At 43.4% G+C, this 26,429-nt stretch overlaps 1 protein-coding gene across 8 annotated transcripts in view; it reads right to left on the bottom strand.

The window, feature by feature from the left end:
* Positions 1–6,106: 6,106 nt before the first annotated feature.
* CNOT3 (CCR4-NOT transcription complex subunit 3) overlaps positions 6,107–26,429 on the bottom strand; it is a 57,035-nt gene continuing 36,712 nt past the window's right edge. For 6 of the 8 annotated variants that reach the window (XM_044281690.1, XM_044281691.1, XM_044281689.1 and 3 more), the window contains 13 exons: positions 23,541–23,669; positions 22,385–22,480; positions 21,537–21,759; positions 18,653–18,786; positions 17,692–17,751; positions 16,045–16,375; positions 13,028–13,133; positions 11,478–11,658; positions 10,919–11,018; positions 9,414–9,612; positions 9,123–9,255; positions 8,285–8,410; positions 6,107–6,948 (listed from right to left, as the gene is read on the bottom strand). In XM_044281690.1, coding sequence (XP_044137625.1) covers positions 6,850–6,948; positions 8,285–8,410; positions 9,123–9,255; positions 9,414–9,612; positions 10,919–11,018; positions 11,478–11,658; positions 13,028–13,133; positions 16,045–16,375; positions 17,692–17,751; positions 18,653–18,786; positions 21,537–21,759; positions 22,385–22,480; positions 23,541–23,669 — 1,917 coding nt within the window. In that variant the 3' untranslated portion in view covers positions 6,107–6,849. The remainder of the gene's footprint in view (positions 6,949–8,284; positions 8,411–9,122; positions 9,256–9,413; positions 9,613–10,918; positions 11,019–11,477; positions 11,659–13,027; positions 13,134–16,044; positions 16,376–17,691; positions 17,752–18,652; positions 18,787–21,536; positions 21,760–22,384; positions 22,481–23,540; positions 23,670–26,429) is intronic. The other 2 variants (XM_044281692.1, XM_044281693.1) reach the window with 2 other exon arrangements.

Consider the following 26,429-nt stretch of genomic DNA (forward strand, 5'->3'; position numbering starts at 1 on the left):
GCGCGCTGGACTGAATGCGCACGCCGCCGCGCATGCGCAATGGTGACTTATTCCTACAGAGCCGGCGTGCGCGTTCGCAGCTCTGTACTATTCTGGCTGGGAAGAAGTCACCGTCGCGCATGCGCGGCAGCGTGCGCGTTCAGAACAGCGAGCGGACCGGCCGGGAGAAAAGAAGGAGTCTTCTGGGCAAGCGCGACCTTCCGGCTTTTGGAGAAGAGCGGAGGTCGTAACCAGGGGAGACCGAGTCACAACAATCAGGTAAGTGGGGATGAATTTTATCCTAATCGGTGGGGATTTGTTAATAAAGTATATTTACAAAAATGATCACTGTCAAATCATTAACAGATTTAACAGTGATCATTATGATGGGATAACCCCTTTAAGCTGGCTGCATCCTTTTGAGGTAATTGTGGTCCAAGCCTTTTATTGTGGGAATCCTATTGTATTAAATTTATACTGACTTTTTGGGAGAAAAGAGGTTTCTCGTCCTTGTCATTGAGGAACAAAGATGCTGCGTGTATAGTTGCAGTACCTACCAAATTTTTGACCTAATCCCTGCTCTTCTGCCAGAGGAGTGACTTCACCAGCATGTACTTTGTATAATTCCGGTGTCTTCTTAAGCGGCACAGGAGTCTTTGGACTACCGGGCCCAGGAGCCTGACTCACTGCTACCTCTGCACCTCTAGCTACGCCCCTGGCCAAAGGTTGCTGAGCGCTACTGTAGGCCATCAATACTGATCATGGGGGGGGGGGGGGTCTGAACTCTCCCACCAATCAGCACAGTGATGCCAAGGATGCTCCGAGTTTCTGCAAGTCATGCATCCTGATTTTTGGTCACACAGACACAACGGAGGACATTTACTAATCGTTTTATGCCACTATACTGATGTAAAAGTCACCGATTAAGGAGCATGACATGTGTACCATAATTTATGACTTTTTAAGCTTCTTGGCATTTTTCTGGAGCAATGTCCACCACGTCCTCACTCAAGTATGGTAGAGCGGATTAACCCCGTAGATGCTGTGGGTTATTAGGCACAACGGAATCTAGTGGGTTAAAAGGGCAGCAGAGTTGATATGATATGATCATAATCCTAGTATAATTCACTCCTCAAAAAGAGGGCACCATCTATTAGACTCATAATCTTATCCTATGCATTCGGCACAATACGAAGGTTTCACTGTCACAGCGCCATCTATTGGAATTGTAAACTTGATCCTGTGTTAGCTGTTGGAAATGTGGAGAAGCACAGCGCCCTCTAGTAGACATACGGGGGGGGGGGAGAGACTGACTCTTTCTGGAAACCCGGTAAGATCTGCTTAGCTTTGCCTTGTCAAACTAACAGAACCCCCAGGCAGGTGGTGACCTCAATAACTCATTTTGCATGTTCTAATTGTCACACTGAGTTTCAGAGCGTCCATTGGAAGCCCTTCAGCGCATCCTGTCTACCTTTGCCGGCAGTCCACGACCCCACCCCAGCATCTCAAATGATGATTGACTCACACTTGATGATTTGGGCACACTGCAAGATAGATCACTGACTAACAAGGCCATAGTGGAGATGCTTAACTACATCCTCTACAACCTGGGACCTCCTTGGAATCAGAGGACTCTACACCAGAGCTCCAGAAAACCCCACAGACTACCTGCTCCATTTCATCAAGATCCTCAAAATCTCCCCCTAGGGAGTTCCACTCTAAAGCGTCCTCTCCTGAAAGAGAAAGTTGAGATAAGATTTCTGACACTGAGTGGAACTTTCTGGACAGGCATTTTAATATAGTCAAAACGTCTGGAATTGCTCATCCTTCGGCACTCCAGGTGTTGTGAAACTACAATTCCCAGCATACATACTTGCTCTGCTCTTCTCTGAACTCTCATAGAAATGAATGGAGCATGCTGGAAGTTGTAGTTTCAGAACAGCTGGAGTGCCGAAGGTTGCTGACCCCTGCTCTATCCTTTCCCTGAAGACCTTGTTAAAATATGGTCTTCCCCTCCCATTGTGGACCTAATAGTTTCCTGTCTGGCAAAACATACCACCCTACCCATGGCAGATGCAGCTTCCTTCCCTGACCAAAAGGATAGGAAGCTTTTTTTTCCATTGGTGTGAAGTTACACTGGTCTTCCATGCAATTCTCCCCTCCGTCCTCCTCTCCCTCCAGGCATAGTATGGGGTCTTGGACTTAAAGGGAACCTGTCACCGGGATACCCAGTCCCCATAGCTCTGTGTGCTTTTATTGTGTCAAAAAACTGATTTGATACATATGCAAATTAACATGAGATGAATCCTGTCCCTGACTCATGTCACGTACAGGACTCATCTCAGGTTAATTTGCATATGTATCAAATCGTTTTTTTGACACAATAAAAGCACACAGAGCTATGGGGACTGGGTATTGCCAAAGCGCTAGCGGCCATCTAGCAACCCGTGTCCTCAGCTCTATACCCCAAATCCCGGTGAGAGGTTCCCTTTAAGTTTCCTCAAGTGACAGGTTTCTACTTAATCTATTCTCCTCTAGCTTTAGCCGTTCATACCTTTGTTCAGGGAGTGGCGCATGTGGTATCCCCTTACTGCTGCACCTTGCCTCTCTGGGATCTGAATCTGGTTTTGGATGTACTGCAGAGATCTCCTTGTGAACTCTTACAGAATATTTCCTTATACTTTTTTTTTCCTTCAAGGTGGATTTCTTGTTTGCCGAGTGTCAGAACTGACAGCCTAATCATGTAAATTCCCTTCTTGGTGCTTCACCAGGACAAGGTCCTCCAACCAACCACCTCATTCCTGCCGAAGGTTGTGTCAGATTTTCATCTTAAAGGGAACCTGCCACTGGGATTTTGTGTATAGAGCTGAGGACATGGCCACTAGCACATCCGCAATACCCAGTCCCCATAGCTCTGTGTGCTTTTATTGTGGAAAAACCCCGATTTGATCCATATGAAAATTACTGAGATGTGTCCTGTACGTGAGAGGAGTCCAGCGTGAAGGAGCGCAGCACCGCCCCGCATCCTCAGAATCTCCTCCTTACTCCCCGACGTCAGACAGCCAGAGCGCCGTAATCTCGCGATGGGCGAGCTAGAGCATGTGCAGTGTCCTCATAGTGTTCCTTCCCTGTACTGGCATCAGTCTCAGGGAAGGAACAGCGCATGTGCTAGCTTGCGCACCGCGAGATTACGGCGCTCTGGCTGTCTGGCGTCGGGGAGCAAGGAGGAGATTCTGAGGATGAGGGAGGTGCTGCGCTCCTTCACGCTGGACTCATCTAAGGTTAATTTGCATATGGATCAAATAGTTTTTTTTTACACAATAAAAGCACACAGAGCTATGGGGACTGGATATTGCGGATGTGCTAGCGGCCATCTAGCAACCCATGTCCTCAGCTCTATACCCAAAATCCCGGTGACAAGTTCCCTTTAATCATGGAACTCGCTATCCCAGCACATCAGACTCCTCTCTCAACATCCAAACTTTCAAAAGTAACCTCAAAACCCACCTCTTCAGGAAAATCTACCACCTGCAATAATCTGCTGCTACCACACAGCCAGATGAACAGCTTTCACTAACCTACTGGGTACTTCTCCCTTCCCTTAAAGATTGTAATCTCTCAAGGGCAGGGTCCTCTCCCCCTCTGTACCAGTCTGTTCATAGTTTCATGTTTAACCTATTTGTATTTTTTATATTATGTATGTGTAACCCTCTTTTGATGTACAGCACCATGGCATTATTGGCGCTTTCAAATAAAAAAAAATAACAAATCGATTTTTGTTACCATAAAATCCTTTTCTTCATTGGGATACACAGTTCCCACCCCCTTGTAATGCTTTCTGATCCTGGATTGACTAGTTGAGTTTATTCAAAGTTCACCGATCTGCTTGTTGCAGGTTCCTTTTGTCCTAGGTTTTCCTACACTGTTTTGACCTACTACTCCTTGTTCTCCTACTACTCTGGAACACATTGATTTAGCTTAGAGGTTTTCCTTGATTTTGATACTGATGACCTATCCTCTGGATAGGTCATCGGTATCTGATCAGTGAGGGTCCAACACCCAGGACCCCCCACTGATCAGCTGTTTGAGAAGACACTGGCACTCCTGGGAGCGCCGTGGTCTTCTCACAGCTTACCAAGCACAGCACCATACACTGTATAGCAACTGTGCTTGGTATCGCGCTCAGCCCCATTCACTTCTATGGGGCTGAGCACCGATGCCTTCTCAAACAGCAAATTCTGTCCCCATACAGAATCCTTGTTTGCAGGCAGCAGAGGCTGTTTAGACAGTACGATCTGCTGCCAGCAAACCATCCTATTACCTGATGAACACATGTTTAGCAGTGTAAAGGGGCCTTTAGTCCCTGTAAGAAGGGTATAGCTGGGGGGATTTAATACTGGAATTCCTTCTCTGTCCCCAATGAATGGAAGAGAAAAGGATTTTACAGCAAGTAACAAAAATCCATTATCTTTGATTCCACAGACCGAGTTAGATTATCAAGAGCCTAATATTTCTCACATAGAGCCAAACTATAATTACATGAAAAAAAATAAAATAATAATCCTTAGGCATATCTCCTATGGCTGTAATATGGCCACAACAACCTGGTTCTATGGAGTTAGATCACCACAGACCCCATGATTAAAGAGGATTAGCAGCTAGTAGAATTTATCGCCTACACACAGGAGTGCAGGCTGTCCCATAACATCCATGTGTTCATGGTGTTTATAAGGGACTGGCAGCACAAATGCCCTGCAAAACACCCCAACCGGTCAGTTGGAAAATTGGGAAGGAAGGGGTGGGTGGGACCAGAGTCCCAAGTTGTAGCAATTAGTGAAGGTTTCAGTGCTTGGGTCCCAGCCAATTCAACATTTATCACCTACATATAAATTAATATGCTGCGCATCTTTCTGTCTTGAATATCCTTTTATGTATACAGTTACATAGATGATAGTCTTGTGTCTTCCATCAGTTTTATCAAGTCAAACCTATCGTATTGATCCAGAGGAAGGCAAAACGGCTTGGTTGAGCTGCATGGAGGTCCAGGCCTTGTGTTGAGACACTGGCCTTGGTGCTCATGCACAATGGCATGGAGCCTGGACTAAAGGAGGCACATATCCTCTCTGCATTGCCATACAAGCGGCATCAGACTCACTGTGCAGAGAGATTCTATCCTAGAAGCAACGCTTACATGTTAAATTGAGTTGTATGAGATCAGAGAAAGGTGTTTTTTTTTTTTTTGTTGTTTCTCTTAATCTCTTTATCTATGGGCTATGTGTATGTTGTATCTATAAGATCATGGCATAGACATAGTCCCATTAAATGTGTGCACCAGATTTACCAGACTGTTTGAAACATAAAGCCCAAGTGCAGTGGGACTCTAGGAGACCACATACTTTTTCCTCCCAGTTAAATAGTTTCATCTGAAAAGTCTCAGCATAAAATAGAAAACGTGCCGGAGGATGGATCCCCTTGCAGATGTGCGATAGGAAACTCGTCCTTGTTCTAGGCAGAAACAGACAAGTTTTTAAATAGACCACAAATGGATAAACTCCATGTGTGGTCTCTTTACAGCAGACCTGTTCATTTGGTCTCATGCACACAACCGTATTTTGCAGTCCACAAAACAAGGATCCCGGCTGTGTGGATACTGCCATTTTCTTTCACTTCAATAGAAATGTCCTATCCTTGTCTGCAAAATGGACAAGAATAGAAAACATTTTTAATTTTTTTATTTTTTGCGGGGCCACAAAACGGACATGCGGATGCGGACAGCACGCAGTGTGCTGTCCGAATTTTTTGTAGCCCCATTGAAATGAAAGTTTGTGTGCATGAGCCCTTTAGTGAGGCTTCAAAAAAATAAATAAATAAACACACAGAACATGCTGCAATCTTCTGGTAGTCTGTGCGGAAAATGTACCACGTGAGGATACCCGTTCAGTCAAACGCATCAGTGTTTCAGTCTGGGTGCCGTCCATTGGAAACTCGCACAGCACCTGAACATAAAGTTTGCCATCCAACTTGAAAGTACCCTTAAAGTGACAGTGTGTCCTTTTATTTTGCAGACACATTTTTAATACCTTTTCCCTCGAGTCAAAACTTAGAAAGAACATGAGCCACATTAATATTCTTGCATGAGAAGACATCATATAAAACTATTTATTCATAAATATTTTCCAAAATGAAAATAGGTTACGAAAAATATTTTAAACCAGCTTTCCATACCATTAATTCCATCGGTACAGATACGTGTATCGAGGATGGGAGGGGGACATGGCAAAGAGGGGAGAAAAAAAAATAAAAAATAAAACACTTTAAACTTTGATGCACTTGTTATCAAAACAGAAGATCCAGTATCTGCCAAAAAGGACAAATAGAAAACAAAGTTTTGTTTTTTGTTTGAAGAGGGAGAACAGAAACAAATGGCAGCCAGTAGAGACCCGTCTGGGTAGAGAGACAAGAACTTCCCACCTGCAGCAATATCCAGGAGGGGAAGAATAGCTTTTCCTTCCTCTTGTAAAGACTTTTATGCATTTTGTTCATTTTGGTTTGTTTTTTGTTTGTTTTTTAATTTCTAACCAAATACATTAAAAATTGACTCTGCTTCTCGTCCTTTTAAGTTCTTCTGAAAAGTCAAGAGGGTGCTGTAAGATGTTGGGCGTTCGCATCCTCTCTCCACCACCACGCACAATCCAATTCCATTTTTAAAAGGTTTTTTGTAACTGCATGCATTAAAGTGTTTGTCCGAATTTCCCCTACTCCCAACTCTTCTTGGAAATGAGACTGAAGTCATCTTCTGCCCCTTCCCTCTTTTTCCCCGGTCGCAGTTTGCCCATGTGAAACTGGAAGGCTGAACGTGTTGAAAAGAAGTCACTGTAAGTCACGATCCTCCAGGTAACGGTATTCAAACGTGAATCCTTCCTTCTTCCTCTGGCCCCATTTTTCATAGTCAAAGTAAATATATGTCCCCTGAACAAAGAAAAAACATTTAATTAGTATACAAGGTGAAGCCGTTCACCACTGGCAAGAAATCTGTTTATTTTAATAGATTAGGTGTTCTGGGTCATGGTGATGCTAATAAAACTTAATTTTTTTATTGTTTGTTTTTAATATGGGGGTGATATGAATTTTTAGATCTTTAAAAATGTTAACACTTATTTTAAGTCCCCTTAAGGGGCTTAAACATACAAGCATCTGATCACTTCTCCTGTAGACTGCAATGATTTAACATTGCAGCCAATGGGACTTTTATTGTGTTCCATAAGAACAGAGACTGCCATAGCAAAGAAATGGCTCCCTTGGTCCCAGGAGCTCTGCAATTGACCACTGCATCTGAGGGGTTAAGGGCTAATGCATACAAACTTATCCACATCCATTCCGTTTTATATGGAGCCGGGGAAAAAACAAACAAAAAAAAAAAAAAAACACAGAACATGTATTTGCAGACCGCAAAACAACGGTCGTGTGCATGAGCCCTAAGAGTCCGTAGTTGGTGATACACCAATCATGGACAATGCCTCCAGGTGCCTGCTGTTTCAAACAGCAAAAACAGGCAGCTATGCCATCTTTAAAGACCTGACCTGTACATGTACTGCGTGGGTTGGGAAGGGGTTAAATATCTCAGCTTCTAGGAACTGAATGGGAATCTCTTCTATTGACAGAATAGAAACCTGTTTTGATCAAGTGATGTTTACACGTGCAACGCTTCTAACAGTTACATTACAGCAGGGATGCTCGTCCTGCGGCCCTCCAGCTGTTGTAAAACTACAACTCCCATCATGCCTGGGCCAGCCTACAGCTATCAGCCAACAGTAGTGCATGGTGGGAGTTGTAGTTTTACAACAGCTGGAGGTCCGCAAGTTGAGCATCCCTATATTACAGTCGTTCACCTGTTGGGATCATCACATGATCAAGACAGATTTTTATGAAGTTCTGGATCCTGAGATCCCCACTAATTGCGGAAACAAAGAGGCAGGATTGGTCGCGCCATGCCACTTTGGCTCTCCTTGCAGAAAGTCTACGAGTCTGTACATTGAGTGTTGAGAAAAACAGACCATAGCACCCAGATGATTGCTTCTGCCCCTTTGTTTTGGCGATTGGCAGCGTCTCAGCACCCATACTGCCACTGACCAAAATTGACAGGTCATTTAGGCATGTGAAAAGTTTCATGAACTGATAAGTACACAGCAAGATACTAATAAAAAAACATGATCGATGATTGTTCCCTACCCTTAAAAAAATATGAAAGTACCAAAATTGCAACGTTAAAGAAAAAAAATTGACAAGGAAGATAAAAATCACAAACCTGCTCAAACTCATCCGTTATCGTCTTGGGCTCTTCGTGTCTCTGGAACCACATCATGTATTTGGTGTGAAACCTCCACGACTGCTTTTTCAAGGCTTTAGCAGCTAAATACTGTGCTTTAGTGCCCTGGTAAACATTAACAGTAGAAGCCATTATCTTACTGGAGACCAGAATTGGTATAGTGTTGCTCCATTGATATTTTAACTGATAACAACGCTACACAACATCAACTTATCTGAACACAGCCATATTTTCGCTTCCCAGGCACTGCTGATCAACTCGCATTCAGTGAGCATGCTCTGTCAATAGCAAAGTGACAGCTTTATCATCAGTTTCTGGGAAGCCAAATCAAAGGCGACAAGCTGGAAATACAGATCATACCTTTTGAGGTGAGTTTACAAGTTGCAATCAAATTAAATTTTTTATGCAAACAGCAAAAATTTGATTTGTCTACAACAAGTGTACTTGCTACAAAAAAAAATAAAAAAAAATGTATATATAATATATACATACATACATACACACATACATACACACACACACACACACACACACACACTGCGCCAACAAAGCATAGTATTGTTTCAAATTAAAACATACATAATGACTACACACTGGAGATATCGCTAAAAGATCTTAATTTACTAAGATACAGAAATTAGACAGTGGTATGCATGCGGGAATCTGCACAAGTATTTATAGAGAGAACTCCACTTTAAGACAGAAGTTTAAACTGTAAGAAAACGGCTCGTTTCTGCTCCACAGATGGATCCACTGTTGAAGTACAGGGCTTAGTGGAATTATGCGTTGAAGCAAGTTAACACCAGTTGTATCATACCTCCAGATAGTAAAAGATAAAGAAGAGTGTCTCCGTGGAAAGTCTCTGGTAGAATTCTACTGTGTCCGAATGAGGCGGGGGCATCTGGTGGTGATACTGGGGCGTCGGGCAAGGATTCCGTGGGAGGTATTGCCTTTTAAAAATTAGCATACACAGAAAGTTCTAAGACATGACTATATAGATAAGCTACTGAACGTAACAGAAACACTTTTATAGTCGTTACAACAAAGCTACTTTAGTACTGTTACCAAAGTGAAACATACAATTATTTTTCATAAAAACAAGACGCACCGTATTCTCTCCGAATCTGAGGGGTGAGGCATATGATGCCAGGCTGCATCTTCCATTGCTTGCTGGTAAAGCTGATCTGTTGTAAGGGGAACAGGACCCAAAGGACACACACCCAGGGAAAGAGGGATGTTCACTTCTGAAAGCTGACTTGAGGGCTGAGTGGTGGGAGGCTGCGTTGTGGTTGTAGTGATAAGAATTTCTATAAAAAGTAAAATAGATACATAAGACCAAACTGATATCAAGTAGCCCAAAAAATAATAATCTGACTTAAAGGGGTTGTCCGGGTTCAGAGCTGAACCCGGACATACCCTTATTTTCACCCCGGCAGCCCTCCTGAGCCTGGCATCGGAGCATCTCATGCTCCGATGCGCTCCAGTGCCCTGCGCTAGATCGCGCAGGGCACCGGCTCTTGTGTTTTCAATAACACACTGCCGGGCGGTAACTTCCGCCCAGCAGTGTGTTCGGTGACGTCACCGGCTCTGAGGGGCGGGCTTTAGCTCTGCCCTAGCCGTTTTACTGGCTAGGGCAGAGCCAAATCCCGCCCATCAGTGCCGGTGACGTCACCGGGCTGCCTGTCAGCCCCATAGAGAGCCCGGTACGTCACCGGAACTCAGAAAAATGCCTTTGCCCTGCGCGATTTAGCGCAGGGCAAAGGAGAGCATCGGAGCATGAACTGCTCCGATGCTCATGTCAGGGGGGCTGGCGGGGGGAAAATGGAGGACAACCCCTTTAACGCACACCCAGATAAAAAGGCATCACATTTACATTATGGATAAATCGTGATAATTTGTTGGAGACTTAGGCTATTATTTTATTATCAATAACTGGAATACGTGACTTAACTGGTTTCCTGCCTGGTATGTAAACTCAGACCATCGGTACAGGGAGAAGGAGATGGCCGGGTTTCTCACGGGGCGTCTCCTTCTCCCTGGCTGGGAGCTGTCCAATCACAGTAGAGTGTCATAGCAAAGGAGGAGGGGGGGCACACTTTTTTTTTTTTCTTTACTTATTTAGAAGTGTATTTCCAACAAGAAAACACCTTTCACTCACTGCCTAAACTACACATAGGATGTCTACAGGGTATCCAGCAGTTCCCCTGGCTAGCTCGATCACCAGGTCTCTTCCGCATCAAGAATGTCCAGGACTTGATGGGGCGATGGGTCTCCCATGCGCAGTAGCCAACATCCACAGGGTCCAAGTTGAACTTAGAATGACATACCACAGGAGGTCAGATATCCAGCATCTGAATGACCGTTACCATTGGAGAGTGGCAGCCTGCATCACAGCAAGCAGAGATACCATCCAGTATTAACGTGACCCTGCCTCAATGTATACCCTGCTGCAGAACCCCAAATAATGGGTGCACCACCTTGTCTGTGTGATCATTGACCAAGCACCACTAGTAGTTTATGCTTTATCAATCTCCGCTCAATTGTATTACATTTTCCAGGTGTTCTTTTTTCATTTTCTGTAACATGAACCTTTATGCATTAATGAACCGTTACCTCGCTCAGGCAGATGGATAGCGGGGACTGGATCTTCCAAGTTAGTTCCAATAGCTGCACGTTCTGCCATGGATTTCAGTGTACTTAAAGGCTCCGGTGCCTGAAGACAAAAATTTGTAAATGTGGTCATTCAACCCTCTCCTGCCGCGACACTTCACATATACAATTGAAACTGGAATTAAATGGGTCATCCGGGAATTCACATTGATGATCTATTCTCAGAATAGCTCATCAATATCAGATCAGCTGGGGTCAGACACCTGGGACCCCTGCTGATCAGCTATTAGAACAGGCCTGAGCTCTGCGAGTGCCTCTACCTCTTCCTAGGGTATGTGACGTCACCATACATCAGTCACATGGCCTAGTTCCAGCACAGCCTCATTCAAGTCAATGGGGCTGAACTACAATACCAAGCACAAGCTGCTAAATGATGTATAGCGATGTGCCTGGTAAGTGACCGGAGGCCACTGCGCTCAGTAACAAATACGCTTTGAAACACTTTAATAGAAGCAAATAACCATTCTGAATAGGAAGTTGCAGAGACAACAGATTTATTTACCTTGATCTCTGGTGTGGAGCTGAACTGAGGTGGCCCGTTTAGTAGTGGCTGGCTTGGTTTAGGGTCACTGAAGGTGGGTGTTGGCGAACTGGGAGGATTTACATTTAAGGGTAATAGTAAGCTGGGCCCAGTGCTGGTACTACTGCTGCTGGTTGGCTGTGACACACTGTTTGTCTCTTTCCTAAAACAAAATATAAAAGATATAGCTCACACACCGGACACTGAACGCATGAAAGACACACAAGGTGTATTTTCTAATTATCACCAGTTTCTCTGAGTATTTATTTTCCAAGACCCAAGTGTACTTCCCACGCCAAGATCAGACAGCAACGACCATGCTACCGTTAGTTTAAAAAGGTGTTGTCTCAATTCAGCAAGAGGCATTTATCATGTACATAAAGTTACTACAAGGCACCTACTAATGTATTATTATCCATATTATACTCTTGCAGCACGTGTCTGACAGGAGTCTCAAAGTGGTTGTCCACGGACAACGTTTGACGCCAAACCCCAGAGAGGCGATAAATAAAAAGTTAATACAAAGGCACTTACTAATGTATTGCGATTGTCCATATTGCTTCCTTTGCTGGCTTGATTCATTTTTCCATCACATTATATACTGCTTGTTTCCATGGTTATGACTACCCTGCAATCCATCATTGGTGGTCGTGCTTGCATACTATAGAAAAAAAATGTGTTGGCCTCTCTGGTGACCGGTACCATGGGAGCGCGCATAGGCTGGTGCCTTTTCCTACAGTGTGCAAGCATGATCATCACTGCTGGATTGTAGGGTGGTCGTAACCATGGAAACGAGCAGTGTATAACGTGATGGAAAAATGAATCAAGCAAGCAAAGGAGGCAATATGGATAATAGCAATACACTAGTAAGTGACTTGTATAAACTTTGTCTACATAATAAATGCTATGACCTTCATATACTTTTCGCCTCTCTGGGGTTTAGTGTCAAACGTTGTCCGTAGACAACCACTTTGAGACACCTGTCAGACACGTGCTTCAAGGGTATAATCACTACTCTAAATACATGTGTTTTTTGGGGGGCAGTATCAGTGCGGCTCTCCATCTCATTATGGGGCTGGAATGACAAATGCAGTTTTTAATTAAATTTTTTTTTGCCAAAAACCAAGAGTGGATTAAAATATAAAAGGAAGGGCTTCCACATCCCCATCCTGCAGGATCCACTTCTCACTTTGGTTTAAACACATCAAAAACTGCATCTGATACTTTACTGTGAACACATACTGTACATACCCAGATAAATCATGACAATGTCGCAGTCCCACTGAAGAGACGAGAGAATTTCAGGCATAGCCTATGGACAAAGGTGGCTCAGTGTTTAAAAAAAAAATGTGTGGTGGGTGGCGGGGTTGTCACTAGTTACTGCAAACAAACAGCACAATTGTGACCTATTGTTACCTATAAAACTTTACAGGCAGTAGCCAAGTTCACCTGTAAGCATCCCAAAACCTACCTATACAGATAAAAACGTATGTGCCACATGTGTTGCAGTGTCAGTGTTTTTTGGTACTCACGCAGTGCTGGTTGGTGGATTGTGAATCACAGACTGGCTGGATTGTGATTGACTGCTATTACTAAGTGCAGTATCTGCTGAATTTTCGGCTACTACAGAGCTATAACCTAGAGGGAAGGAGACAAACGGGAGACTTTAGAAGTGGCAAGATTCCATTCAGTTCCACTTGTTCAGTGTGCAGGTTACATTCTTCCTCCTACAATCAAGGCAGCCGGGTGCTGAACCATGAACACAATGACAATTTACAAGACGCCCCTGCTCATTAAGCTTACCATTTCAACCTGTGATTAAAGGGTGTGTCTAATGAGCATGTCAGAGACCCTGCTGAGCAGATAAAACTAGACTGCATGTTCACAAAGGAGCATAGTCTTCATATATAGTAAGAGGGGTTTGCCACTTTTCTAACATTTTACATGTCCTGTACGTTTAACTTTGCAATTGTTTAAATGCCCAATTTGCTGATTGTTCTGTGGTCAGATCCCTGTGTGTAAACATTGTTTGTGCTGTTTGTGGCACCATCAAATTACATCACCTAGTGGAGGCCTAGCTTCATTCACCCTTCCATTCCGCACTGCTCTCTCCCACCCTTCAAGATACTGCGCAGATGCTGGGGGAAGCATCCTGTACATGCCCAGTCTAATCCTGCTCCTCTTCTTCATGTCTGATGGCACAGACTCCCAATGAAGCGTTAAGCGCATGCACTCTCTAAGCTCCCTCCTGCGTCCAGCAAACGCTCCTGCTGAACTACACCACTTAAGGGGTGTAGTAAGTACTTGGACCCCACAGGTGTTTCATAGAATTTAGAAATGTTTCGCTGTGAAAATGAAAAGTTTTTTCCAAGTCCCAAATTTTAGATTTTTGCAAGGGTAACAGAAGAAAAAGCACCCCCACAATTAGTTATCCATTTTCTCCTGAATAGGGAAACACCCCCCATATGTGGTCGCAAACCGTATTGGCACACCGCAGGGCTCAGAAGGAAAGCAGCCGCATTTAAACTTTCTAACATGGATTTTGCGGAAATTGTTTTTAAGAGCTGTAACATTTCATTATTTTATTTTACTTTGGAGAGGGCTCATCTTTTTGTGGGACAAGTAGTTTTTATTGGTACTATTTGGGTTTTTGGTTGCTTTTTATCTCTTTTTTTGTGAGGTGAGATTGTGAAACATTGCAATTATGTCAGTGGGGGTCATTTACTAAACAGGCCTTGCCATTTTTTAGCAAAAAAAGCCAAAACCTTTTTTGTAACCTTTTTAAATGCCCAAGCGACAATATTTAGTCACACGGGCGATTAAAGTCGCACTTGGGAACTTGAAGACAGTTGTCCCATCACTAGTACAATAAATTCCAATAGTCATCTACTGCATTGTACCAGTCAGTTTTACAATGATACTTGGTCCTATCAGACCCTGCCTCTGACACAACCTGGTAGGCTTCCATACATGGCAGGCCCGGACAGCTTTCTAAAGCCTCTGGCTGCCATGGCAACCAAAGGGACTCTGCGATCGTGTCATGGGGGCCTGCTCGGGGAGAGACTGAGCTCCCTGCTTCTGTAAACCTCTTAAGTGTAGCTTAAGTGCCACAGTCGTGACATCCAAGACCCCTTTCACACGGGTGGTGAACGCATTGCACCCGCACTGAATCCGGACCCATTCCCTTCAATGGGGCTGTTCAGATGAGCAGCGATTTTCATGCATCACTGAAAATCGCAGCATGTTCTATATCCTGCAGGAGATGATAGCAACCCCGGACCCCATTAAAGTCTATTCCCTGCATACCCTGTATTATTTTCCCTTATAACATGGTTATAAGGGAAAATAATAGCATTCTGAATACAGAATGCATGGTAAACTGTAGATTGAGGTGTTAAAAAAAAAAAAAAAAAACTTACCTGTTCCAATTGATCGCGCAGCTGGCAACCTCTTCTTGCTTCTTCTTTCAGGACCTGCAAAAGGACCTTTGGTGACGTAATCACGCTCACCACGACATCAAAGGTCCTTTTGCAGGTCCTGAAAGAAGAACAAAGGCGACTATGCCGGCTGCGCGATCAATTGGAACAAATTTTTTCTTTTTTTACCACCTCAATCCACATTTTACTAAGCATTCTGTATAAAGAATGCTATTACTTTTCCTTAAAACCATGTTATAAGGGAAAATATTAAAATCTACAGAATACCTAACCCGAACTTCAGTGAAGAAGTTTGGGTTCGGGTCTGGGTACGCATTGCACCGGCGTGATAAAAACTGAACATAGGAACGCACTCAAAACTGACTGCAATTGCATACCTACTTGCACGATTTTCCCTGATTGCAGACGCAACGCATCCGGACACGCTCGTCTGCAAGGGGCCTAAGGGTTATTTGTGTCAGCAACGATCTTGGCTTCTGCTGCTGGTGGCGGCTGTAAATACACCACATGTTGAGCTAATGTTCAGCTTGCCATGCAGAATATTTAGAGCATGGGGTACAAAGTGGGCACAGTGGCTCTGATCTTCAACACGAACTGTCGAGATCAGAGCCAGTAACCGGCTTTTTTTTTCACCAAATTCATCTTTGATTGGTTAGTCTGTAGAGACTAACATGGTCTGGTTTGGCATTTTTTCTAGCATTTCCACCACAGTATCGGTCACCAACCTTTTTCATATTTAGTATTGCCTCCTAGTGCTAGCTGGGTGTATACCCATGGTGCTGTGTCCCCCAATGCCATTAACGAGAAATAAACCAAAGTACCGGTCAGAACTGAAGCAGAGTTCGGTTTCAAGTTTTAAAGTGGTTTTCCAATTTAAAAATAAATCACCAAAGTTATTCAACTAAGTGACGCACGACTTTGCGAATAACTAACTGGCTCATTGGAGCCCATACATTCTAATACTGTACGGAGACGGATCTCCGTGCAGTATTAATCCAAGGTTATGAACGAAGAGACTTCTGATGTAACATCCGAAGCGCGCTTCGCTCATCTCTAAATATGTGCTAACTGCCAGAAAGGCAAACCTATTGTGAAAAGACCTCTAGACTTACTTGTTGCTCCATTTTGCTTGCTTGTATTTTGCTGCGCACTGGGGGGCCTCGGCTGTGATGTATTTGTACTAGATGGTGGAGGAGCCACTGCCTGTGCATAAGGTGTAGGTGTACCAGACGTGTGTCCACTGGACGGGTTGTTTTTGCTGTTGGTGCTGCTGTTGCTGCTCGTACTGCTGCTGTTTGATACAGCTCCATTGCTGTTTGTACCCGGCCCATTTCCGAGAGATGACGTGCTGGAACTGCTTCCTATTTGGTAACTTGGCGTCACTGCAGGGGACTGCGGATGATGGTTGTTATGCATACTTTTAGAACCGTTCTTTGCTGGTGACTAAAAAAGGAAAAACCCTGCTACACTTTAAGGAAAAATACATATACGCTGTAATGCTAGAAGGACAAAATTCCCTGCATGAACTGAAATGCAGTTCTGCAAAAGAAAAAACACAAAAAATATAGACTTAGTGATACAATACACCTTACAGCAGAGGAAAGGATCCTGGAAGGAACTACAAGTATTTGTTCTATCTAAGCAACAAACCTACACTGGCTCCAAAGATATGAAAATCATTCCACCAAGTTGTCCCAGCATACATGGCACTTGTGGTTTTGGCTCTATACCATCCTTGTGGCAAAATGCTGTATTTACACACATTGGGAGCCGTTTACAAACATGTTATGCCACTTTTTAATGTCTGTGTTACAATATTTAGTGGCACATGCATTTACCCCACATTTGACACTAGGGAATGTTGGTCCCAGCAGATTTACTAACATTTATGCCCCAAAACGGGCATAAATGTTGGCAAAAAACTACTCCAGTCATGGGCCGGAGTAGTTTTTATATCTGCCGCAAGGACTGTCAGAGGTGAGCCTAATCTAGGAGGACGGCACAAAAACACTGTGTGCAACAAAATATTGTCACACATGTTAAAGTCACAAAAGGGGGTAGAAAATGCCCCCATCAGAGTATTATCTGGACAACTGCACACTTTGGGTTTGTTGACATTTTTTGGTGCTTTTGTTTAAAAATGTCAGTCACTTTACAAACTACAGAAAAAAAAAACGTATTAGAAATCTGTGTCGGAAGTGTAATTGGTATACATACCCTTGAGAGAAAAAATAAATAAAAATAAAAATATATTTATTGTATACTCTAGAGCAGGGATCAGCGACCTTCGGCACTCAGGCTGTAGTGAAACTACAAGTCCCAGCATGCACCATTTCTTGTCCGTTCTCAGAATTCCCAAGAAGTGAATGGAGCATGCTGGGAGTTGTAGTTTCACAACAGCTGCAGTGCCGGAGGTTGCTGACCCCCGCTCTAGAGTATTGTGCCAAGACAAAATTGAGTGTGGAGCTTATAACTTACCTCTTTGTTTTGGATCTAGTTTTGGCAAAAAATAAATAAATAAAATATACGTGGACTTGCATATTTGTCATCACTATTTGTAAGCCAGAACCAGGAGAGGCGCGAGTGTGTTCATTGTACTTTCTCCGTTTATGTTGGCTTATGAATACTGATGCAATAAACTGACAAAAATATTCAAGTATTCAAGCTTTGTTCAAAATGTAAAACGACAACAGGACCAAAGACAGACTAGTGAAAAGTAAGGCAAGATGAAATGATAAACAAGTAACTATCCAACTCACCTGACTGACTTCACTGTCTGTAGACCTGCCTCTGATTTTCTTGTCATCTTCAGAATTTTCCTGCAAAAAAAAAAACAAAATATATTTTTAAAAACATTAAAACTTTTCAGTTTTGCGATGTGGCTTTTGGTCATACTTTTTTCATTTTTAATTTTTTTTTACAGGTGAAAGACTCTTTACTCGTGAAAACCACTTCATAAACTCACAGCAAATGACAATATCACAATACTGTTTTATAAAACATTTTCTCTGCATTTCAAAAACAAAATAGAAAATCATAAAAAAATTCAACATGTGAACTCAGCCTAATAAACTTCAATTATTAAGGGTAGGGCTACACGGCAACATTTGTCGCGCGACTTCTTGTTCTTTGTAATGTAATTCTTAGGCGTCTTGCACACGACTATGTATTTTTCTGTACTTTGCAGTCCGTTTTTCACGGATCCGTTGTTCCTTTTTTGTTTCCATTCCATATTTCCACAATAACATCTCCGTATGCGATCCGTCTTTTGCGGATCGAAAACGGAAACATAAAATTTGTAATTACTGTAATGTTTGTAAACAGTAAACACATAGGCAAAGTGGGCATTGATCCGCAAAATACGGACCCATTGACTTGAATGGAGCGACGGAACATTATTTTGCGGGCAATAATAGGACAGGTTCTATCTGTTAGTGGAATGGATATATGGAAACGGAATGCACACTGAGTACTTTCCGTATTTTTTGCAGAACCATTGAGATGAATGGTTCCGCATACGGAATCTGCAAAAACGGAACGGAAATGAGATACTGTGCAAAAGGTCTTAAGTTTTTTTGCAACCTTCACGTTGCAGTCGCAGCAGGTCACATGTTGCACTGCAAAACCATTGAATATAGTTACAAAAAATGTTGTGCGACTTACCAGCCACAGGTCACCGTGTATTTCATGTTTAAAAAGGAAACAGGTGAAAGAACTTACTGTGGTGCAATTGGCAGGACTTGGTGGAATAGGAGAGCTTGATGTGGTAGAGGTGGGAGTGCTGCTAGACTGGTTGAAGATCTCATCCTCCATGTGACTGTGACCTGGTGGGGAAGTAGCTGCCAGCGCCTGTGCTGAAAAGAAGAAAAACAAAATCACATAAGAATGTGTCAACTCAAGGACAAAAAAAATAAAAAATAAAAAAAAACCCTGTCAGTGTAAACCATGAGGGTCATTTACAAAGATTTTTACACCAATTAAGGCTTCACGCACATGAACGTTGTTTGTTTCAGTGTCTGTTTCGGTTCTTTTTGGGGGTAAGGATGCGGACCCATTTATTTCAATGGATCCTGCGGACAGCACACTGTGTGCTGTCTGCATCAGTATGACCGTTCCGTAGCGCCGCAAAATAAATAGAACATGTCCTATTCTTGTCCATTTTAGGCATTGTTACAATGGAGCCGCAAAAAAAAAAAAAAAAAAAAAAAAAAAAACACGCTGTAAAACGCTCAACAAGGAGAAACCAATGCTTCCCTATCGGCATGGTTCTCACCTGGGCGTTTTACAGCGCGTACGATCGCGCTGTAAAACGCCTGACGCCCCAAGAAGTAAGAAGTACATGAGCTTCTTTGGGGCGTCTCGTCGCGCGTTCCCATACATAGACTTTCGGGAAAGCGCGACAATGGGCTTTCGCTTGTCTCTGTATGCGCGATTGCAAACGCCGGTACAATCGCACATACAGAGCGCTCCTTTCAGAACGCTCAGGTCTGAACGCAGCGTAAGTGCCACTTGGAGGTGGCAAGTGCTGTGGCTTCGGCACAGAAATTTACAAACTTTTATGCCGGAAATAGGCGTAAAGGGGAGTGAACACTACTACGGTCAGAGGCTGGAGTAGTTTTCACTCTAGGTGCATGACTTGTCAGAGGTACGGCTAATTTATGAAAAGGTGCACTCCTTGCCATAAGTTAGCCAAATTCTCCGGCAGCACAGAGGGGACATAAAGACTAGTGCAAAAAGCCAGCCTTTGTAAATGACCCACTATGTGTTTCTGCGAACAGCAGCTTCCTTGTGCACTGCAAGTAATATAATCAGAGGTAATAAAAGGATGTGAAGTGCTGAACTGTGCCTACAAAACAGCCCAGCTGTGGCAACTCAATCACGTGCAGTTTACACCCAGGTGGATACCAATGAGGATGTATGTTACATGTGTCATTTATGGGGTGGTCATATGGTGTGGATGGGACTGGTTAGGTTTACGGACTACACCCAAATCACAGCAATGTCACGTATGCGATTTTTGCCCCCCCCCCCCCCAAAAAAAAGTGGGTTTTTACTGCAATTATGGAGAACTACTGCAAAAAACATACCATGGCCGCAATATGTACACTTAAAACCAGGCCACAATTTTGATGTAGTTGTGGTTTTTACAGGCGAAACACATTGGGACACATTTGCTAAAGTGTTTGCACCTGTTTTTAATCCGAAAAATGCTGTTTTAGGCCTCATGCACACATGAGGCCGTGCATTGGGGACTGCAATTTGCATTCAACTGTTTTGAAAGTTTTTCTGCCTTGTACAACTATTTTTTGTTTTTTAACTGTTGCAACTTTGTTCCAACCCATTTATGTAGGTTCGTCTTTTTTGCACCTGAATTTGTCGCAAATACAGTCTATTTTCTACTCCACCCCAGGGCTGGCATACTTTTTTTTTTTCATCTGTTTGTGTTTTATAGCATTAAAAGTCGCACTTTCCTAGAGACATGCGACTTTTCTCCACACAGATGTGACTTTTTGCATGTGCAATTCAATTAGACCAGTCTAAGTGAATATGACCCTGTCTAACTGAAACCACCAGAGGTCAGACTAATAAAAATGCACCTAGTCTAATTCATCAACGGCTGTCCGACTTTTTATAATTACCGGGCAAAAGAAAGACAGCCGAAGGAAATACTCGTAGACTAATTCTTACGTTTTCTAACTTTTGCGCCTATTTTCCGACCTATTTATGTAGGTGCGCCTTATTTTTACACCCGATTTAGTTTTATAATCAGTCCAATTTCGACTTCACTCCAGGGCTGTCAAACTTTTTGGCATATGTTTAAGTGGCGAGTTGCACCACATTTGGCCACTTTTATGGAGACGTTCCTAATTTCGAGCCACATTTTCATGCGCATACTAATTAGAACAGCCTTAGCGAATATGAACTTGTCGTACTGAAAAAGAACCACTAGATGTCAGACTAAGGGATCATACACACGAACGTAAAGGCTCTGCGCCCGTGCTGCAGACCACTGCAATGCACGAGCACCGGCTGTGTGCACTCCTGCTGTGGATGCGGACACATTAACTTGCATGGGTCCACGATCTGCAAGATATGGCAAAACATAGGACATGTATATTATGTTTCCATATGACAGGACATGGCCTATCGTTGACCGTATCTTGCAGATTGCAGACCCATTCAAGTCAATGGGTCTGCATACAAAGCACATAGTGCACATGGCCCCTACCCGTATATTGTGAACCCGACATCTGCAGTCCACAATACGGACACGGAGCCCTTACGTTCATGTGCATGAGCCCTTAATGCCAACACACCTAGTGCAATTTATGAAGTGCTTAATAAATATTAGGCAAGAGAAGGAAATAAGTCTAATTGAAAGCCTAAAAACAGGCAAGCTTGATAAACGTGCCCCATTGCGGGTAATTTACAAAGACTGGCTTTTTATGGCAGTCTGTTTCCCCTTTGCACTGGTGGAGGATGTGTTACCACGGACCGCTCACGGCCGTGAAACACGGCTGTGAGCATTTGGCTTAAGGTGTAATATACTGATTTGTCATTTGCGTTGCCATAGTTTTGGATGTATATAATTAAATACACTTACGAATGTCTTCTAAATCAAGGTCATCGTACAGGAACTCATTCTCTTCAAAGTCTGGATCTTGTGAAGAGTCCACATAGTATTCTACGTCATCTTTAATCTTCCTGATTGCATCCACATTAATTGAGTCATTATCTAACATTCGCAGAATGGTTTCCAGCATTCGGATGTGGTACCGATGTTTTTCAATGTGCTTCTTCAGTCCCTCGATCCTGTCCTGCTTCTGCTAACACCAGATAAAGAAGGCATCGCAGAAAGAAAAGGGCGCACACAATAGATGTAAATACCCTTCCTCTGGCTTCCAGGTCAGCTCAAAAACCATGTACGATATTTTTGTCAGTATCATAGGAGATAAAAGAAAACCCCCCAATTTGTAGCTGTCTATATGGGAAGACATGAAAAGTGCTTTATACAGTTCACTATTAGGGCTCGTTCACACGACCGTTGATGTCCCGTTACCGAATTGCAGACCACATTTGCGGATCCGCAATACACGGGGACCGGTCTATTGTCATTCATCATCACGGATGCAGACGCAATCATTTCAAATCGGAAGCACGGAACGGAACACTACGGAAGCACTTTCTGGAGTTCCGTGCCTCTGCACCGCAAAAAGATAGAGCATGTTCTATCTTTTTGCGGAATTGAGGGATCGTGGACCCATTCAAGTGAATGGGTCTGCGATCCCCATGCGCCTTCCCCACGGAAGGTGCCCGAGCACTGCGGACCGCAATTTGCGGTTCACAGCACGGGCACAGGACACCAACGGTTGTGTGAACGAGCCCTTATACTGCTAAACACTTTTTCACTGGTCACTGCAAAGCAACTTTTATTCTATGAAGTGTACTCACATCCTTGTCTCCTTTCTTTTTCCGTGTTTGTACTGACAAAGACTCTACCTCACTTTCGAATTGATCCACTCCCATGTTCAAGGCGTCAATCGTGTTCTGCGAAGGACAAATAAAAACTGTACTTTAGACTAGGGTTGTTTCGATATCAAAATTTTGATTCGGTTTCGATACCATAAAAAAGTATTGCGATACTAGATACCACGAAAAAAAAAAATGCCCAAAAAAAGATAAAAAATCAGCGTGCATTACACATTTTCTGGAACGTTCGGCCCATAATCGAACAGTCCTATCCTATTTTTTGGGGGGACAAGGTGACAAAAAAAAAAAAAAAGGGAATCGCGCAGTTTTTCTTTTTTTTTTTTACGGCGTTCACCAGATAGGAGATATTTTTTAATAGTTTGGACTTTTCGGATGTGGCGATATGAATGTTTTTGTTTATATATTTTATATGTAAAATTGGGAAAGGGGGTGATTTATACTTAATATTTGGTGTTTTTTTTTTTTTTTAGTTTATTTAATAACTAATTCCCCCCCTTAGGGGCTAGAACCTGGGATCTTATAATCCCTTTAGGCTAGGTCTACACGACGACATTTGTTGCACCAATGTGCGCCACCAATCATAATTAATTTGAGTCGGGAAGGAATTTTCTATTCCCCTAAAGTGGGGAAAATTGGCTTCTACCTCACAGGGTTGTTTTTTTTGCCTTCCTCTGGATCAACTTGCAGGATGACAGGCCGAACTGGATAGACAAATGTCTTTTTTCGGCCTTATTTACTATGTTACAATGTAATATACAAATACAGCCGGCGGCAGAAACACATTGACGGTACCCGACCTCTGAAAATCATTTACATAACCACAGAAAATTAATATCCTGCCCCAGTATTTCTTCAGGGAAAATAGTCAGAATACTGGTTGGACTGGGAGCACACTACACTGTGTATGGCCAGCTTTAAAGCCAATAATCTGAGAAGATCAGTGTAGAGGAAATTTAACTACCGTTTATCACTTTTTGAAAAATTATGTAATACTCCATCACATGCTGCATTACTAAATGATACAGAATATAGTACTGTATGAAGGCACCAATCGGGGCAAACAGTGCCTAGCTTTCAATGCTTAAGTCTTTAGTTCCATTGCCCTGTAATATATTACCGTTAACCACTGTCCAACTTCTTCCTTCTCCTTCTGAGCTGGGTCAACCTTCTGAGCAAGACCAAGACCTTCCTTAGAGTAGGCTTTTGTCTTTGTTTCACGTTCTACCACTTTGAATCTCTCCATTTGCTGTAACCAAGAAGAAAGCTTGTAAAACAAAGTGGTGAAGACTTTAGGAGCATTGTGCCTACTGACTACAGTCGACTGAAGTAGTGATAGCATCACAGACAGGCGGTTTACTTGTATCTAGAAACCATTTATTCCAGCAGCCGTTACATTGTTACTCATGCGCTGCTTCTGTGGGCTGTTAACTCTCACACACACACACACAATACTCTATCAGAGAAACTATCATTATTAGAGAATTTAGCCAGACTGACTTAAATACGGTCATGTGCTGGATACACGATCACTGCCGCAGCCTATAAACAGGAACTGGAGGCGACCACTGGGGTCGGCAGCGCTGGAAACAGTGAGTATACAGGTAAAACTCCAAAAATTTGAATATTGTGCAAAGTTCATTTATTTCAGTAATGTAACTTAAAAGGTGAAACTAACACATGAGAGACTCATTACATGCAAAGCGAGATATTTCAAGCCTTTATTTGTTATAATTTGGATGATTATCGCTTACAGCTTATGAAACCCCAAAGTCACAATCCCAGGTCCCCTTTGCTCAGGGAAAATGGATTAATTAGCTGACTAGAGTGTGACACTTTGAGCCTAGAATATTGAACCTTTTCACAAAATTCAAATTTTAAGCTGCATTAATGCAATTCCTTTTAGGTTGCATTACTGAAATAAATGGACTTTTGCACCATATTCTAATTTTTTTAGTTTCACCTGTATATTCTTTTACTATTTTATCACAATTGTGGACACTTATCTTATAACTGAGACAACCCCTTTATTGTATTATCGCACACAGCAGCTAATAGATCCCTTAGGGTAGAATCACATCACCATTTAGTTTTCCATTTCTCTGATCTGTCATTTTGCATCTGTTTTAGCCATTACCACCAGAGTTCGCGGAGAACTTTTTCTCCCATCTAAAATAACGAATCTCTGACTGAGGCCTCATGCACACGACCGTTGTGTGCATCCGTGGCCGTTGTGCCGTTTTCCGTTTTTTTTCGCGGACCCATTGACTTTCAATGGGTCCGTGGAAAAATCGGAAAATGCACCGTTTTGCAGCCGAGGCCGTGATCCGTGTATCCTGTCCGTCAAAAAAATATGACCTGTCCTATTTTTTTGACGGACAACGGTTCACGGACCCATTCAAGTCAATGGGTCCGTGAAAGAACACGGATGCACACAAGATTGGCATCCGTGTCCGTGATCCGTGGCCGTAGGTTGCTTTCATACAGACGGATCCGAAGATCCGTCTGCATAAAAGCTTTTTCAGAGGTGAGTTTTCACTTCGTGAAAACTCAGATCCGACAGTATATTCTAACACAGAGGCGTTCCCATGGTGATGGGGACGCTTCAGGTTAGAATATACTGAAAAACTGTGTACATGACTGCCCCCTGCTGCCTGGCAGGTGCTGCCAGGCAGCAGGGGGCAGACCCCCCCCCCCTGTTTTTAACTCATTTGTGGCCAGGGCGGCCGCCCCCCCCCCCCCCCCCCCCTCCCTCCCTCCCCTGTAGTTAACTTCTTGGTAGCCAGCCCCCCCTCCCTCCCCTGTAGTTAACTAATTGGTGTCCAGTGGGCCCCCCCTCCGTCCGCTATAGATAACTCATTGGTGGCCAGTGGGCCCTCTCCCCTCCCACCCCCTCCTAATTAAAATCGCCCCCCTATCATTGGTGGCAGTGGTGAGTACCGATCGGAGTCCCAGTGTAATCGCTGGGGCTCCGATCGGTAACCATGGCAACCGGGACGCTACTGCAGTCCCGGTTGCCATGGTAGCTTAGCAATTTGTAGAAGCTTTATACTTACACTGGCCACCAATGAGTTAACTACAGGGGAGGGAGGGGGGGCGGCCGCACTGGCCACCAATGAGTTAAAAACAGGGGGGGGGGTCTGCCCCCTGCTGCCTGGCAGCACCTGCCAGGCAGCAGGGGGCAGTCGTACACAGTTTTTCAGTATATTCTAACCTGAAGCGTCCCCATCACCATGGGAACGCCTCTGTGTTAGAATATACTGTCGGATCTGATTTTCACGATGTAGCTCATATCCGACAGTATATTCTAACATAGAGGTGTTCCCATGGTGATGGGGACGCTTCAAGTTAAAATATACCATCGGATTGGAGAAAACTCCAATCCGATGGTATAAAAGAACTCCAGACTTTACATTGAAAGTCAATGGGGACGGATCCGTTTGAAATGGCACCATATTGTGTCAACTTCAAACGGATCCGTCCCTATTGACTTGCATTGTAATTCAGGACGGATCCGTTTGGCTCCGCACGGCCAGGCGGACACCAAAACGACTTTTTTTTCATGTCCGTGGATCCTCCAAAAATCAAGGAAGACCCACGGACGAAAAAACGGTCACGGATCACGGACCCACGGACCCCGTTTTTGCGGACCGTGAAAAAAAAACGGTCGTGTGCATGAGGCCTGAAATGGATAAAACAGATGCTAAATTAACAAAGGATGCTCAAAATAAACATTTTTTTTTGTTTCCCGTTCTTTTGACAGATCAGAAGAACGGAAAACGAAACTGTGATGTGAATTTACCCTCAGGCCTCATGCACACGACCGTATGTACTTTGCGGACTGCAAAAATGGATCTGCAAAAAATACAGATGATGTCCGTGTTCATTACGTATTATGAGGAACGGAACAGCTGGCCTCTAATAGAACAGTACTATCCTTGTCCGTAATGCGACAATAATAGGACATTATTTGCGGAACGGAAATACGAAAAAGAAATGCACACGGACT

This window comes from Bufo gargarizans, chromosome 2, assembly GCF_014858855.1.
Source record: "Bufo gargarizans isolate SCDJY-AF-19 chromosome 2, ASM1485885v1, whole genome shotgun sequence".
Classification (NCBI taxonomy): domain Eukaryota; kingdom Metazoa; phylum Chordata; class Amphibia; order Anura; family Bufonidae; genus Bufo; species Bufo gargarizans.